This window comes from Ambystoma mexicanum, chromosome 7q (assembly GCF_040938575.1).
Source record: "Ambystoma mexicanum isolate Mex_15411 chromosome 7q, UKY_AmexF1_1, whole genome shotgun sequence".
NCBI lineage: Eukaryota > Metazoa > Chordata > Amphibia > Caudata > Ambystomatidae > Ambystoma > Ambystoma mexicanum.
Genome location: NC_090941.1, coordinates 1,131,488,748 through 1,131,506,477, shown reverse-complemented (window position 1 = coordinate 1,131,506,477; position 17,730 = coordinate 1,131,488,748). Strand labels below are relative to the sequence as shown.

Here is a 17,730-nt window from a genome sequence, read left to right as displayed (position 1 = left end):
TCTCTGCTTGGAGACGCGTTTGACAGTGGAAAAGTTGGAGTTTGAGGAGTGTAGGTCTCTTGCAGGGGAGCATTTGGGGAAGGAAAGTTGGAGATAATGTGGTCCCAAGACCCTGAAGGCCTTGTGGATGATGCAGAGGGTCTTGAATTTGATCCTTGCAGCCACCGGGAGCCACTGGAGAGAATTTAGGGCTGAAGAGATACAGTCCCAGGGCTTGTGGCCAAGGATATGTCTTGCAGTCCTATTTTACGGATTAGCTGGAAGGGGTGTAGGGAGGAAAGATTGCGATTGAGAAAGAGACTGTTGCAGTAGTAAAGCTTTGAGAGGACCAGTGCTCTGGAGACATTGCGTTTCTGGGGGAAGGAAAGGAAGAATACCTCTGAGGAGGTGGTGCTGGAAGTGGGACAACTTAGTAAGATCAATGAGGTGAGGGGTGAAGGAGAGAGCGTAATCGAAGATGACCCCAAGGTGTTTGGCGTCAGAGGATGGTGGGGGAACAGGGCCCAAAGTGGGTGACCAAAGGAGTAAAAGAGGGTGCAGGTGTCCCAATGAGAAGGATCTCCATTTTACAGGCATTAAGGCAGAGATTATTAGCTGCACACCACGGGGGGGGAGTGTTCTATTCTGAGAATCAATTCATGAACATGTGTGCATGTGAGTTAAGTGTGAGGCATCTCTATACATTGCCATATGTTGTCTTACAGAATATTGTGTGTGTTTTGATAAGGAAACAGTATATTGTGTGGGTTTTGATAAGGAATGGGTTGGAAGCAGGTTTAACCATAGACCCTATATAAATTAAATGATATCAGAAAATCAGTCATGTGTGGACGAGTGAGGGTTGCTAACCCACTTCAGGAGTTAATTGACTACTTTCCCTTTGATGCATAGTGACAGGTACATGCTTTTCTCTGCTTCTATTTCTAGGACAGCCTGTGCTGGGGGGAGTCTAGCACGCTCCTGTTGCTGTGGAGGAAAGGCTATGGTTGTAGAGGTGATCAAATTCACTTTAACTGCAGCTTTCCTGACATATTATGGACACTATGGGAGCTGCTAAAGTCACCCCAGATCTGCTGGGACACATCCATCCTCTCATTTAGAAGTGTGTGTGCTGGTTTATGAAGAAGGTCACCAAAAGATGGAGGACACAGTAGATCACATACATTGTTTCTGCTATGCCCAGGGCCGCTACAGCCATTGTTAGCTGCCACAAAGCCCCTTTGCAAATATGGGGATTGATCACAAAAGCATGACTTTTCTTTTTCTTTTCCCAGAGAACAATTCCAATTTGGCAACTGCTTTCAAAGCCTTCCATGCACAAGCTGGCCTGTAGTAGAATGATAATAAGCAGCTGATGTCCTGGGGTTTCCTGACAAGAGAATGGGCGAAGGTGAACCAGTGCCTGGTATTGGCCTTGAAATCTGGTCCTTGAGCACAGGTTCACCGGCCCATTCTAAAGTAGACTTTCTTACCCTTCCACTGGTCCTGCGGCATTCACACAATATGATCAGATCAAAACAATTAGAACATCATATCAAGAGTTGAAATGTAAATATGTGAATATAAAACATAACACAACAAATGAATCATGCCTGTATGCTTATTTGTTTCTGATACTTCTTGAACATTATTTGTAAATTGATACATTCATATGTAGTGTTATTCCGTGTACATCTGAACATTTAACCCAAATTGCTTTCATTAGTGAAGGAATCCATTTACCTTTGCTTTTAATTATTAATTTATCTCATGTTTTGTGTAGTGTCAACCAGGATACAGTAGCTTCATGTCTCCCCATGTTAATGAAAATGGAGAGGGGGAAGAACATTGAGGGAGGAAGGGTCTAGATTAAGGAGGTGGAAACAAACCGTTAAAACTTTTGAACATTCCAATACAGTATAGGTCCAAGGGAGAGGGGAGGGGAGAAGTGAAGAACAAGGAATGGGCATGGAATTATAAGAGAAGGGCCAGATATTGCGATTGAAGGCAAAAACAGGAAATAGTGCTCTTGCAACGAGGGCAGAAAAGATGTGGAAGAAAACAGCTGGTAGATGGATTCATGGAAGACACTTCTTGCCTAAGGAACCAGGGAGAAGACGCACTCGAAAAGGTTCCTCTTCAGCTATGTATTATGGTGTTCAAGCCCCTGTTCCACAGGCTGGAACGGGGGATAACGGCACAGCAACCCCAGTTATCACGCCGAGCAAACTGAGGGTGGAAAATTAGGGCTCTGGGCCACCCCCATTCCAGCCCTTGGAACGGGGGCTTGAGGCCATTAGCACCCTGGGTTGACAAAGAAGTAACCCAGGGTGATAAAAGAAAAAGGATTTTCCTTCATTCAACAGGACACGAATGGCGTCCCGTTGTACAAAGGAAAATCCTTTACAAAGATGGCTGCCATGGAACGGGAAGGCAGGGCTCTGTACAGAGCCTCTCTTCCCTTTCCATGGCATCCATTATGAGCAGAGCGGAAGGTGCAGCTGTAGTGGCGAGTGCCGCCACAGCAGAAATAAGCTAAGTTGGGGGGGGGTTAGAAAAAGAAAAGAAAAACAGGAGGATGGGGTTAAGATGGTGGCGGGTGCTGCCGGCCATCGGCCGCATGGAACGTGGGCTTTCACAGGTAGTTCAAGTCCACTTTCCTAGACACCTGATTGGCTGGCATCCCAACCAGGCTGATAATAATGTGTAAGTTGTTGTACATATTTATCAGTGCTACAGTGAGTTTGTTCTACGTACAATATGCACACTGTGTTCCGAATCTTGACACCACTTCTTTTTCCTGGGGTATGCAGGTCAGCAAAAAAAAGAAGAACCTTGTATTTGGGATCTCGAAAGGCAGTATTTCTTGGATCTGGTATATCAGGCCTTTGGAAAGAGCAAGATGTAAGCGATTGCAGTAATCTATATATCACATCACATATGTGAAATATTGAGATATGTGAGGATGTATATAAACATATGTAGGTGGAAGAGTGACTCAGTGGTGACACTCTGAATGAGGGAGGCAAATTAGAGCTTCCCATCAAATGCGATGCCTGCACTTTTTGAAAATGAATACAATGTGGGAGGACCTGCAAAGTAAGGTTGCCTGGGGTGGAAGGATTCCGTTTTGGAAGAGCTAGGCATATACAATTAATAATTAAAATAAATAATAATTAATAATTATCTAGTCATTAATGCTGGACATGCTGGTATTATATGTTAGGTGCATCATGATGAGTGTTTCCTAATGAGAACCCAATCTGGGTTTTGTCAGCATATTTCTGGATCGATGCAGAATTTGAAGCTATGATTAAAGATAATAGTTTGACATACACATTAAAGATACAAGATGAGAGAACTGACCCCAGGGCCGGCGAGGGAAGCAATCCACTAAAGTGACAGACCTTTTAATGACTGTGAAGTCCTTAAAGCGAATGAGAACAGGTGTGTGGTTAGCAGTCTTATAATCAGCCATCAAATTAAGGAGGATAAGGATTGCTGGAGTGGCCTTGTCCACTGAGAGCAACACAACTTTGCTCTTGAAGAGCAACTGTTCCTCTGGTAGGCCGGAAGTCAGATTAATGGTCATCTCATTCTTGCACTTCAGCTGCTGGATGGCCCTTTTCTACTCACATCTGCCCAGGGATAGAATGTCAGCTGTAGGGAGTTATTCAGCCATACCTCATAGGATGGGTTCTTCAGACGAGGAGTGATGGAGGTTTTATTGAGTTTTTGGGAGACATGGATATAATTCAAGGACCTGTTGACAGACTAGCAAAGCTCGTAGCCATTGATTCAATGTTTTCTGGAATGGTGCCTGTCAGACAGGAGGGAAGCTGTACTGAAGAGGCGTTCATCTCCTTAACAATCCTGAGGACCTCTGCAAGAGTTTGTTGGATGAATGTCCCAGTATCCGGGGTAGTAGGCTGCTGAGGGGTGGTGGATTGAAAGTAGGGGGCAATATTAGATTGCATCGATTTCACTCTCTCAAGGAAGAATGTAGGTGCATATTCATGAAAGTCTTGAGAGAGACAGAGGGGGATGCACTGTTTTCTGGTGGGAGAAGAGATCTTTGCAGATCTTGAAAATGTCAACGTAGTTGTTTGACGACTTTGAGATGTAGATTTGCCAGAAAGCTGTTTTATTATAGTTGGTTGTCTAGTACTGTCCTCTAGCCTGCTCTGATGAGGCAACTCATCTTCCAGCAGGCATGATTTCCATCAGATGCGTTCTAGGATTCATTTTACATATTCATAACCATGGACACATTTATATTAATGAAATAACTTACTTTGTTTTTCAAATGTTGTGAATTATGTATATTTTAAAAATATATTAAAAATATTGGTTATAAGACATATTCAATATAATTGTATACATCTTGATTAATTTTGAAGTTACAGTACACAAATCACCATATAGAAGAATATGTAAAGTCAAATGTTTCTATGTTACACCAGATAAATACAAAGTTATACATGCAATTGCTCTTCCAGCTAGAGTATTTGGAGTAATTACTTAATGTTCTCATGTTAGATTGAGGGTGAAACACCTGCCTTTAGCTTAACTATCAGTTATGCAATTTTTGCAACTACCTGAATAAGGATGGAATGTTATGTTGACATCTACATGGGTTTTATGCAATAATGAATTTACACACATTTTTCAAAAAATAAAGAATGTATGTAACAGTTTCCTTGTGTCTTTTCACAAATGTTCTATTATAATCACATGTCTATATCTAATTGATTCTGTGAAGGCCAAGTTCTATGATAATTTGCTTTCAATGTAAACACTGTCTCCACTCTTCGGAACATTACAGGCTCCTAAATCTTTATTGGTGTGACATAGGATTCCTGGTTCATCATGTCTCTCCATCTATATGGCATATTCCTCTCCAATGTGCTCACACCCAACATTTGTATTACATCTCTAGATTCTTATATTTCAAAATACACTATACTCGTTTCTCTCACCTGCCATGGTTGGACATCACTGATATCAGAGCACGTCATATTAGTAAATGGTCCTCGGCCCGGTCGGCAGGATATAAGAGTCTTTAATGCTTCCCCAAAAGCATGGACTGCCAGATAGCTCTGATAAGTGGACCTCATATCAAAAAGTTCAAACAAAGAAATGGCTTCTTCATTCAATGTCTCATTCCCGGAACAATATTTTAACTGTGTTCCCGGTGCTTTGATGTCTGTGGTTGTAACCTTGTTAGATGCCAACCATTGGCAGTGGAATGCTTGTTCCCAAAAGCGTTTCAGGAAGATATCCTCAGGAAATCTGTCAGGATGGAGGCTGTAGAGGAACTCCTCGAAGCCTGGTATAATGTTGGTGTAAGGTATAAAACCAAGGGTCCCATTCATTATCTTCCAAGATTGATAACTAAAATATCCAGGTGATATGTGAAAAGATGCTGAGAATATCCAGGTCTTATCTGTCAAATTCTGTGTGTAAAGGGTTTCCAACAGAACCTTCACTTGTGGAGCTACACTGTGAATAATGACCACCTGCACTGAATGTGTTCGTATCACTTCTAAAATCTCCAAAACCTTGTCCTTGGAGTACCGGATATGTATTTTCTCGATAAAAGCCACACAGCCGCCATTTTCTTCAATGACCTCCTGCACTTGCTGACCTCCCTGCAAGCCTGTCTCATCATCGGAAACGATCATCCCCACCCATGTCCAACCAAAGTGCCCAATTAACTGGGCCAGGGCGATGTTCTGGAAAGTGTTGGCAGGAACAGTGCGAAGGAAGGATGGGAACTGGTGCTTGTCACTTAAAATGGAAACAGCCGATGAGTAGCTGATCTGTAGATATTAAAAAATAAGGACAGAGTAATAATTTATAGGTTTCATGTCATTAAATATTTGATGTTATAACACAGAGGAGTAAGATGCATTGTTAACAATTCCATTGGACTAAGAAAGCTATTCACATGCTTAAAAAAGTGTGCGAAGGGATTGTGCCTAAATTGAAATGAAATAGACACAGAAAGGATCCTATAAGGCAGAGGAACAGTTTGTGCTAGTTCCTAGTAGGGAGTCGGAGGATGTTAAAAATTAAGTGTATCCACTGAAGAACATAACTGTGATGGAATGTGATATGCATACATGAACACGCCTTATAAAATTATGCAGGCAATTCTGATCCTGAAAGTGGAATCTGCTAGTAAGCCGCCCCGCTTGAGTAATGCTCCATGTCAAAAATCAGAATGAGCACGTGGGCCTTTCTATGACCATCTCCTGGCTTACTCAGCAGTTGCCCTGCTGAGTAAATCAGCAATGTCAGAACATTCTCACTGGGCCTTCAGGAAAGCACTAGAAACTTGTCTCTTTGCCTAAACATTGCCCTGACTGACGATAGACATTGGTTTTTACTTGTTCGCCCCACTCTTACCTGATTGTTAACTGTTATATTCTTCTAGTATATGTACCGTGTAACTGGTTTGCAACAGCGCCTGGATGCTCTTGGGTTTAGATGCTTTACAAATATAAATAAATAAAATAAATAAATGGGCAGAAGGTTTTGAATGTATCTTTAATGCTGGCACTGCTCTGGGAAACCTTCCACCCCACTTGTCTCTGGAGACTAGAGCAATTGCCAGAGGCTAAGATTAATTTGAAACCTTCCAGCCGACAGATGTGACAGATGCATTCCAGAACACACCTGCTGTATCCCACATGTCTAATAAATAGAGGTGCCATGGGGGCGTGGCCTGGAGCTCATGGCGAGTGGAAGCTGAGTCGCCGTGCTCCGGCCGAGGCGCCGTATCCTGATCCTTTTGCCTGCCTAAAATTGCACCTGAGACGGAAAGAACCGACCCCAAGGGAAGGGGAACCGACCCCGAATACGTTGCTGTGGTCCTCCCCTGGACCTGGACCTCCAAACCCACGGATTCTTCCCGATAAAGGTCCCCCCCATGGTGGGACCTAAGATGGCGGCCATCTTTCGAAGCTGATGTCGCTGGAGAACGCCAGCCGCTTTCGCAGTGAAACCGACTTGTAAACTGCTACCGAGGGGAAGAAGAACATCTGCCTCTGCAGCGGGGAGCCAACTGGGGGCTCCCGACCGGGCTCGTGCCCTGGACTACGGCACCGAGTGGGGCCGCCCCGACCCCCGGTGCGGGGGACCCCTGCCATCGTCAGCCGAGGAAGGCGGAGGTGAGGAGAGCGCTGGGCGAGGGCATAAACTATTTGAACATGTGCCATTGTATATTCCCCCGAGAACTTGACCACTAACTCTGCCCGAATCGAATCACCCTGCTTTCGGAACCATAAGCTCCCCAACCTCGCCCGCCGTCATTCGCCTCCACACGACCGAGTGACGCCCATCATGGCGGCCAGGAACAAGACGAAGGCAACCACCATGGACACGTATGTGTCCGCTAAAGCTAAAGCTCCTCCGCAGCCATGCGCTTCTACTCCCGAACCTCCCCGAACAAATCCGGCAGACCCTCCCGAAAACCAAGCCCAAGTGTTGGAGGCAATTGCATCACTGCGCGCATTTATAGATTCTAGAATCGGAGAGTTCAAATCCGAGCTACAACTCATGCGCCAGGATGCCCGCAATCTGACAGAAAGAGTAACCTCCGCCGTATCAATCATAAAGGAGACGTCGGGAGATACAACGGAGCTGAGGCCAAGGTGCTGGACTTAGAACGGAAGGTGCTCACACTCGAGGCCAGGGCTGAGGAGGCCGAGGGCCGAGCCAGACGCGCCAACATCAGAATACTGGGGGTACTGGAGGGAATTGAAGGCCCGAACCCGACGGCCTATATAGAATCCTTGATACAGCAGCAGGTGGGCGCCGGAAAGCTGACGCAAGGATTTTCGATTGAAAGGGTGCACAGATCGCTACAGAAGAGACCCCCGCCAGGCTCACACCCTCGCCCTATAATTGCCAAAGTCCTCAACTTCCAGGACAGAGAGACCATCCTCCGGCACTCCAGAGAGGAGGGCCCATTCGAACGTGGGAGCTCGAAGATTACGATCTACCCCGACTACACCCCGAAAGTCCAGCGGGAAAGGAACTCATTTGTGCCGATTAAGGCCCGACTCAGGCAACTGAACCTGAAGTATATGTTACTATACCCCTCTAGACTGAAAGTGATCCACAAGGGCAGAGCGATTTTCCTGGAATCCCCGGCAGCCGCAAACATGTGGCTAGAAGACAACAATTTAGCTGCAGATAATGACCCTCAACCTACTGAAAATTGTTGAACCCCCCGAGCCTGAGACATCGAAGATACCGTGACTCATAAACCCTACTTGGACGTAACGTGAACGACTTAAGAGAAGGTAAAATCACCCAACAGCTAGCAATGATGATACGGCCCTCGCTCGGCCCACGCCAGGCACAGGGCCCCGCCTCCCACGAACAGCACAGGTCAGGCCCGTTGCCTGACCGACCCCCCTCGTGCCCGACACCCGGATGGGTCCTGACGGTGCGAGAGCGCCTGAGCACCAGCAAGACCCCGTTGTTGCTGGGCGCACCAGTTATAGTTTTGTTAATTGTTTTTGTTCACACCACAGTCTTCAGAATATCAGCGGAAAAGAAATATGGGGCCGGAGGCCCTTGGGGGAGGCGGAAGAGAAAACATCAGAACCTAGAGGGAAAGCCACACCACCAGGAGACAGGGGCGGCAGGGAAGATGAAACCAAGACGCAGGCCCAATGGCGCTCCAACTTAAGGTGATGACGTGGAATGTGAGGGGCATGGGCACGTATCTGAGAAGGAACCGGATCCACTCCTACTTGCGTAGGAAAAAGGTGTCAATAGCGATGCTTCAAAAAACCCACCTCACGGAAGAAACCACGGCTAAATTATCTGATAGATGGGGAGGTATGGGGAAAGGAGCCCCATACTCCAAATTCGCCAGAGGAGTGTTCACGTGGGTGAGTCCGACTGTGCCCTTCCACCTATTGGGCTACGAAGCAGATAAAGAGGGCAGATACCTAATATTATGGGGTACCATTGAAACCACGCCAATCTGCCTGGTGAACTCATACTTTCCGCAACATGGAATACCCTCACACCTCTCAATGCTCAGTGCCAAAATGATTCCTCGGAGAGAGGGCGCCTTCATATGGGGTGGCGACTTCAATTCCATCAGAAACGGCGCTGTGGACAGATCAGACCCCCCCCCGCCTCTCGAACAGCCCTGCATCCAAAGCGCTAAACACTGCAATAGAACAGCTCGACCTGGTGGACATTTGGAGGGAACAACATCGCACCGAGAGGTGCTACTCCTATTACTCCGCCCTGCACAAAGTCCACACGAGGATAGACTACCTGTTCATAGATCGTGAGCTGGCTCAACAAGTGGATGACACACTCTACCTAGGCAGAACCATATCCGATCACTCACCACTGATCATGCAATGGGCCCCGAGAGGTCCCAGACCGCCTATCCCCCTATGGAGAATGCCACCCGCAGCACTCACAGACCACGCATTTAGGGAGGAACTTGGCACCAAACTTGAGGAATACCTAGACATTAACACAGGCTCAGTGTCAAGCTGGAACACACTATGGGAGGCCATGAAGATTGTGACAAGGGGTGAAGTAATATCAGGAGCCGGTGGTATCCGTAAGCTCCTGAGACTGGAACTGGAGGAACTGGAGAACAAGATCACCCACCTGGAATCCGGAATCAATACTAAGCCGGACGCCGAAATAGAATTAAAGAGCACCCGGGAGGAGTGCCTTTTGGCCTGGAACAGACTGTCCAAATTTGACTACGCGACCTACACGGCCAGAGCTCACAAAGAAGCGGATAAGCCTGGTAGAATGTTGGCCTGGCTATGTAGGCGCGAGTTCCCAAGACATCTCCCAACCGAAATAACCGATGAGAGGGGGATAACTCACCGGACGCAGCTAGACATCAACTCAGCTTTTGCGGCCTTCTACTCCAGATTGTACGCCCACGATACCAAAATACCAGTGGACGACATAAAGGCCACACTGGCCGAGATTGAGCTCCCAAGACTGACGGAAGCCCAAAGAGAGTTACTGGATGCGGAAATCACTATAGAGGACGTGACAGACGCGATTAAATCCCTGACCACCTGCAAAACCCCAGGAAGCGATGGGCTCCCGCCTGAATTTTACAAAGCCTACGAAGCGACCCTTGCCCCGACCCTCCACAAGGTGTATATGGAGGCATACGAAAACGGAAACTTACCCAACACCATGAAAGAGACGATTATCATCCCTATACTCAAACCCAACAAACCCGCCAATAACTGCGAATCATACCGCCCGATTGCCATGCTAAACTACGACTGCAAGATCCTGACGACAATCCTGGCCAAGAGACTGGCGAGGGTGATTGGAACCTTGATCCATGAGGACCAGAATGGCTTTGTGCCAGGAGGCAACACCACCGCGAACCTGAGGAGGCTCCAACACATCATGGCAGAGACCTATGATCGGGACGAGGACCTAGCGGTGCTCTCCTTGGATGCCATAAAGGCCTTCGATTCAATCTACTGGGAGTGGCTGATCGAAGTGCTAAAAGAATTCGGCTTTGGCGAGAGCTTTGTAAAGTGGGTCGAGGTACTGTATAACACACCGACAGCGAGAGTGAAGACTGGCAAGATATTGTCCAAAGCCTGGCCGATACAGCGGGGCACGCGGCAGGGATGCCCGCTACCCCCAATGTTATACATACTGGGCCTGGAGCCAGTGGCTGCTTATTTCAGGACACAACACTTCGACGCAGGCATTGAGCTGGGCAGCGATTACGCCATAATATCCATGTATGCAGACGACGTCCTCCTATATCTGAACAATTCCCAGCTCAATGCACAAGTCGCATTGGACATCCTCGACAACTATGCTCGATACTCTGGAATAACATTCAGCAAACTAAAGTCGTGTGCGTTTCCACTGGCCAGACTCAGGGGTCTAGATGCGCCCGACCTCCCAGATGTCGGGATACGATGGCAACCAGAGCAGTTCAAATACCTGGGAATTGAGGTGCGCCATACCCCAGCGCTCACGCACGATCATAACACCGAAAAAGCAGTAAGAGCCCTCCGTAAATCTATGAACTTCTGGTCGAAGTTACCACTGGCAGTTATGGGTAGAGCGGCAATAGTCAAGATGATAGTTCTCCCCCGTCTCTTATGCCACTTCACGAACGTATGCTTCTACATCAGACCTCCTTTCTTCAAAAAATTGGACTCTTTGATCAAGGACTTTATATGGGGGTCGTCTAGACACAAGATCTCCCTACCCACACTCACGCTTCCATACAAAGAAGGTGGGATACAACTACCCGATTTGCAAAGGTATTACCTAGCCGCGCAGCTTAGCCACACAATGAAATGGCTCTCCGACGACCTCTCAGCAGAAGTAGGGCTCCTGCGACATCCGACTCCCAAACTGTTCCCTAAAGAAATGCTTTGGAACCCGACGAAACAAACTTCTGGAGTCCCCATGATTGTCAACCTGGGCAGGCAGGTATGGGCTAGAATTGGCTTCCTTCGACAACTGCAACACCCCTATAATCCCAATACTCCCATCCTGGTGGATGTGTGCAAAACTCAGGCGGACTTGGCGACAGCCAGGAGGTGGGAGAGAGCTGGAATCTATACATGGGGAGATCTGTTTGAAGACGGCATGTTCAGAGAGCTCGAATCGCTACAGGCCAACGAAGGCATCTCGAACACCCAGTTCCTGTGGTACCACCGCCTCAAGCGGACAGCAAAGGCACAGTGGCCTGACTGGCCAGAAGAACCCCCGCCGGACCCCCTCCTCCAGGAGATGTACGATCTAGCAGATGGTAGGAAACTGGTCTCCTGCTTGTACACCAAACTAAATGATAGACCCAACCCGAAAAGCGCGTCCCTGAAACAGAAATGGGAATCCGAACTAGGGACCGCGCTAACCGACAGTGAATGGGAGCGAATACTACTATACCCCAAGGAGGTGTCGAGGAACATTAGATTTAAACAGGTTCAATTGAACGTACTGTACAGGACATACATGACCCCACTCAGAGTTGCAACTTTCAACAAACATGCATCGCCGAACTGCCCCTGGTGCGGAAATGACAAAGCGGACATGGTCCATACGTTTTGGACTTGCACCAAAACAGCAAATTTCTGGTCCATGGTGGAACGTACCTGCACCGCAGCGGGACTCACGAGATATGAGTGGAACCCTAAGGAATGCCTGTTGGGAGCTCATCCCAGGCCTAGCAAACACAAACACCTGGTCAAACTGATGGACCTAGCCTGCATCCTTGCAAAACGTTCCATTGCAATGGCATGGAAATCCCCAAGGGGCCCAAGGCATGGACGTTGGCTTATGGACCTGGAAAAGTGGACGGAGGCAGAAACTAGGGCCTGGCAGGATGGAACCCGCTCAAACGATGATGACTCCAACAACACCCTAGACTCATGGAAGGCCCTGGTGCGTGACATCCAATTTGCCTCCGACCACAAACCCCCCTGAGCTTTCACCCTCACTAGAGACTTGCTTGTGACTTACCCCAAGAATGGTCACCCTGATGAACAAGCCCCCGTGAACTTGGGTGTGCTGCACACCAGCCCCTCGCCCACCGCCACAATTACGAACAATATATTCACCTATGACGACTGTGGTAGTTAATTAGTTAATTTGTTTTAGTTTGTTTGTTGTGTTACCGTTTGATGGTTGTGTTGTATTCATATAAATGCCAATAAAATACTTAAAAAAATAAAATAAAATAAATAGAGGTGCCATGTTAAATGCATGAACCTCGGGTTCAAAACCTTATAATTGAAATCTCACAAGTTGGTTGCATTTGTTTTATTTATTTGTATCTTATTTAAACATGTATAGCAGAGCTCATAGACCAGAGGCAACTAGGCGCTAGTTACAATACAGGACAGAGGTGGAGAGAGTAGGGGGAGGTAGTACAGTGGTTAATTGAAAATGTAAGGTTCAGCCCGCAAGTGGGGGGTGTGGGGGGGGGCTGTCCCAGAGGGATGCAGCACGGACTGGGAATCTGGCACCCCCAGCTCTTTTGCAGTTGTATCTGGGTATCGTCAGGCAAGATCTCAGATCGGCTTGTCTTCTCAGCTTCTGGGTGAGGTATGTTGGTGTGTGGCTGGCTAAGCACTGGTGGGTGATAGAGAGCGTCTGGAAATGTAGTGCCTCCCTGACTGGGAGCCAGTGAACAGATCTTCTTACTTCAGAGATGTGGCCGTGTTTGACCAGGTACATAGCTGCCAGCAGGGCGTTATTTTTAATACCTTGCATTTGTTTTATGTTTTTTTCTGATGTGCCACAAAGCAGTCAGTTACAATAGTCCAACTTGGACCCAATAAGTGCTCGGTGATGTTGGTATGGTTTTCTGTTGAGAGGAACGGCTTACTGGCATTGATAAGCATGACATGAGGGTGGCGTCCAGGTAGACCCCCAACGTTTTTACTGCAGAGGAAACAGGAATATTGTGGCCGCCAATGGTGAAGGATTTGAAGGCGTTGTCGTGTTTGGCGAGGCGGGCTGGGGATCCAATGAGCAATAGTTCTGTCTTTTCGTCATTCAAACAGAGGCTACGCGTGGCCATCCATGTTTACAATAGTTTTGTGGATGGTATTTAGCTGTGTCTTGGGTATGGTTGCTAGATGGGTGGATAAGAGTTTCATTGGCACAATTTGTATAAGAAGTGCTAAGAAAGTCAAGGAGGTCAGAAAAAGGCTTTGTGTAGATATTGTACAATGTGGGTGAGACACAGGAGCCTTGGGGTACAACACAGGAGATGGGTGCAGGGGTGGCTGCTGCGTAGCCAGTGAAGATTCTTGAGGTTCTATTAGAAAGGAAGGAGGCAATCCATTTGGCGGCGACGGGGGAGAAACGATCAGAGGTAGTGAGGTGATGCAAAAGGTAGTGGTTGACGAGATCAAAGGCTGCTGACAAGTCAAGAAGGCGAAGGAGCGAGAGTTTACCAGTCGATTGCATCATTCAATTTGTTTTTATAGTCAAGGAGAGCTGTCTCAGTACCAGTTCTGGGGCGGAAACCTGATTGCCGGGTACCTGGAATGTGATGGGATTTGAGGATGTCTCGGATCTGGAGGTAGGCCACCCTGTCAATGATTTTCATCAGGAAGGGGACAGTCGTGATAGGCTGGTAGTTAGTGGGGATCGCCAGATCTAGGGAACTTTTTTTAGAAGGGGGAGAGGTAGGCACAGAGCAAATAGCAAAGGAGGAGTTTGTGATAGCTGCGATTAGTGGGAGTAAAGGCTCAGCACAGTCTTTTACAAGGGATGCTGGGCAGGTGTCCACTTTACATCTGTACGGTTTCAGGCCCTTGATAATGGTAGCCATCAAGTACTGAGATGGGTTGGAATTGGAAGCGAGGAGTATTCACGTTTGTTGTGGAAGCGGTGGTGGGGCTACTATTCTGTGGCAGCACTTGGTGGTGATTTTGGTTTGGAGCTGCCTGGTTTTCCCCGTGAAGGTGTCCTGGATGCTGTTGCACCAGGTGTTGTCTTTTACGGTTCCCAGTCAATTGGTCGAAAACATTTGGTCGACAGGACAACTGGTCGACACCATTTGGTCGAATGCCAAATGGTCGAATTTTTTTTTTTTTTTTACCCCTTTTTTGGTTTTTTTTGGGGGGGTCCCCCCCAACCCCCTTTTTTTTCTTTTTTCTTTTTTTTCCCCACACGAAAACCCACAAAACACATATATATATATAAAAAAAAAAAATTCGACCATTTGGCATTCGACCAAATGGTGTCGACCAAATTGCAGTCGACCAGTTTGCTGTCGACCAATTGACTGGACACCGTCTTTTACCACAAGCAATGGGGAAGGATGAGGGTTTCTAGTTCCCTCAGGATGGCAAATTGTTCTTGTGAGCTGGATGTGGCAGTGGTTATTTAGTTGTTGTATTTATAGGCTTTGGCTGTGTGGATACTTAGTTTGTATTTTGCGGCAATGTCAGAGAACAAGGCTTTGTTTGTCATGGTGGGATCTTTCAATCATGTGTTTTTGGCTGCTCTTTTTGTGTGCGTAGGCCTCAGAGGTCCGGGAATTCTGGCATATAGCATGTTTTGCTTTGCAGACTTTGAGTGGAGACAAGGAGTCAATGCCGTTCCCTAAAATGGTGCTATAGTGGTCTACCAGTGCGGCTGCATCTTGGTCAGTGAGCATAGGATGACTGAGCAAAGGGAGGGTTTGAGCACTAGTGAGTTTCCACGTGCTACAAGCAAAATTAGGGGGTATGGATGTGGAGCAGGTGGTAGTGTCGACTTTACTGCTGGGGATAGGGACGGAATACATGATGATATGGTAGTCTGACCATGTGCAAGGGGTGTTAGAGTGGACGGATATTCCACATCTGTGATCCATCACCCAGTGGAGAGTGAACCCATGGGCATGCGTGGGGTGGATGATACATTGGGCACAACCTGCCCGGCAGAGGTTGTTGGAGCCAAGGTTAAAGTCCCCTAAGGTGATAAACTGGGTCGACGGCTTGAGGTTCAAAGATATCAATTGGGAGAGGTCTTCATCAAAGTTGAGTATTGGGCCTTGTGGGTGGTAGATGAGGTGGAAGTTGATGGTGAAGCTAGCTGTGTAGGTAGGTTTAACAGAGAGAGTCTCACAGTTAGGGAGCTGTGTGGTACTGACATTGGGTAGTGGGAGACTGTCTTTGTAGATGAAGGCTACACCCCAACCTTTTCTGCAGGTTCTGTCGCTATCTTTGATGGAATAGTCATTGGGGACTGCAATGGACAGTACTGGACCGGACGTAGGTGTCAGCCATGTTTCCGTGATGGCTAGGATGTCTGGTTCGTTCAGCGTAATGAGGTCCAGAATATCTGGGGCGTAGGCCACTAGGGATCTAGCACCGAGCAAGATGCAGCCGATCGGTGCTGTTGGAGTGCTGTTAACTTGGGTGTCATGATAGGCCGGCAGTGTGGGCAGGTGAGGACGGAGCTGTGGTATGAAGCCTAAGACCAGCATTCCATACCCTGATATAAGGTGGAGTAGATTAGGAATGGTGGAGATGCATGTGTGTACTGGCAAGTTGTCACAGTGTTCTTATCAAGGGTGTGGGACAGAGATGCTGATAGACAGCTCTAGACCGGGAGCGCTCGGAGAGGAGTTAGCTTCCCCGGGGGAAGTGTGGCTGCAGGCAGGCGGTGGTTATGTTGTGTGACCACCTTAAGCATGCTAGCAAGGTGTGCTGCAGGGAGTTGCTGACTCGAGGTGCTCGACCTGGCATATCTGTAGTCTGCAAGGTTTGGTATTTTTGTTGGAGGGAGGCGAGGGTGGGATGTAGTTTAGTGGAAGGTCTTCTTTTTGGGCACCTTTCCTGATGGACTGAGTGCAAGCTTTCTTCGACCATAGTGGGGGAAGGGAGGTGTTTTGCTGTCATAGGCACATATGACTTGGTAACAATGAGGGCTGCTATCCTGGCACTCGGGCTCTGTGCAGATGGCAAGGTGGTTTGTGGAAGGCGGAAAGGTGGGAGGAAAAGGGTGGGGATGGGTAGAGGGGTATGTGTGTTGATGGACGGAAAAGTGGGAACATGGGCAGATCCCAAGTTTGCCGTAGGTCACGTTGGGATGCAAACTCGGCATGAGTAGGCTGAATCGTTTAAGGCGGGTGACTGAGTTCACTTGTGCAAGGCAGCACCCTGTCTGTGTATTGCTGACTTGCAGGGTGTGCCTGTAGTCTAGTGTGGCGTTGCAAACCTGGGTACACGCTGCACTCGGTTGCAGAGCGTAGGAGTCACGCATGCTGGGGTTTGTAGCAAGGGGTATGTCCTGCGTTGTTGTGTTTTAAGGAAATGGGCAGTGCACAGGGAGGAAAGAACTCGGAGCTGGCAGGGTATTAAGAATAGCACAGCTAAGGTGGACGGAGCGGCGAGACAAATCAGAGGCTAGACATTGCGTTTTCGGGACACAGATTTGTTGCACATGAGTTTACCTTCGTCATGTGTGTAGTTAAAGGGAGTGCATCTCTCTGATTATGGAGTTCCCAGCAGGGCAGGCGCAATGTGTATCTGGCTGAAACCTCCACCCTTGGCCTTGGGTGCTGGCTTTGGGGTACTGCTGGCTTCCCCATCCAGCTCGAGCAGCTGGTCTGCAAAGTATGGGCCGGTACCCAATCAGAATGCTCGCAACGAGGTGCTTGTAGAAGGCCATCCGCTTGCATATCATTCCAGGTGGTCATCATAACACGCATGTCGGCTACCATGGGATGAATGGATAAATATAAATAAATATAAGTCATGTCCACTTCTGACATGGAGGCTACTTAGATTGCACAATTATTCAGCCACATAGATGTCAATGTATTGTCAGCTTAGTGGACAATGACGCGTTCATGACAGGACATGGAGTGTATTAAGCTGTCTGGGCTGGATACACATACACCAGGCATGTGGGTCCAGCCCAGGAAGCCCTCTCTTTGATCCTCCTGAGAATGGTTGTCACTTAACTCCAGGGAAAAGGAACACTCTCCGGGAGGTCCCATGGGAACCTTTGCTTCAGAAACAGTCCATTGATCTTAATGATCTCCTCACACCAGGGTGTGATTACTGGAGACCTTTTGCTGCAGGCCCACAGAGGAAGGGGGCACCGTAGAGAAGCCCAGGTTAGTGCTTAAGTCCACTTAGGGGTCTCACCATAATGGACTTTGCTGGGGCTCACAAACATCCTGCCCCCTGCCAACTTGCCGCAGACAAAGCAATCTGGCTATGACATCTGGAAACACAGGGCAGACTCGCA

The 17,730-nt window shown here is 47.8% G+C and overlaps 1 protein-coding gene across 1 annotated transcript in view; it reads right to left on the bottom strand.

Annotated features, from left to right (window-relative positions):
- Positions 1-17,730, bottom strand: part of LOC138528229 (extracellular calcium-sensing receptor-like) — a 70,416-nt gene that overhangs the window by 35,689 nt on the left and 16,997 nt on the right. Inside the window, exon 3 of the mRNA XM_069639685.1 lies at positions 4,959-5,801. Coding sequence (XP_069495786.1) covers positions 4,959-5,801 — 843 coding nt within the window. The remainder of the gene's footprint in view (positions 1-4,958; positions 5,802-17,730) is intronic.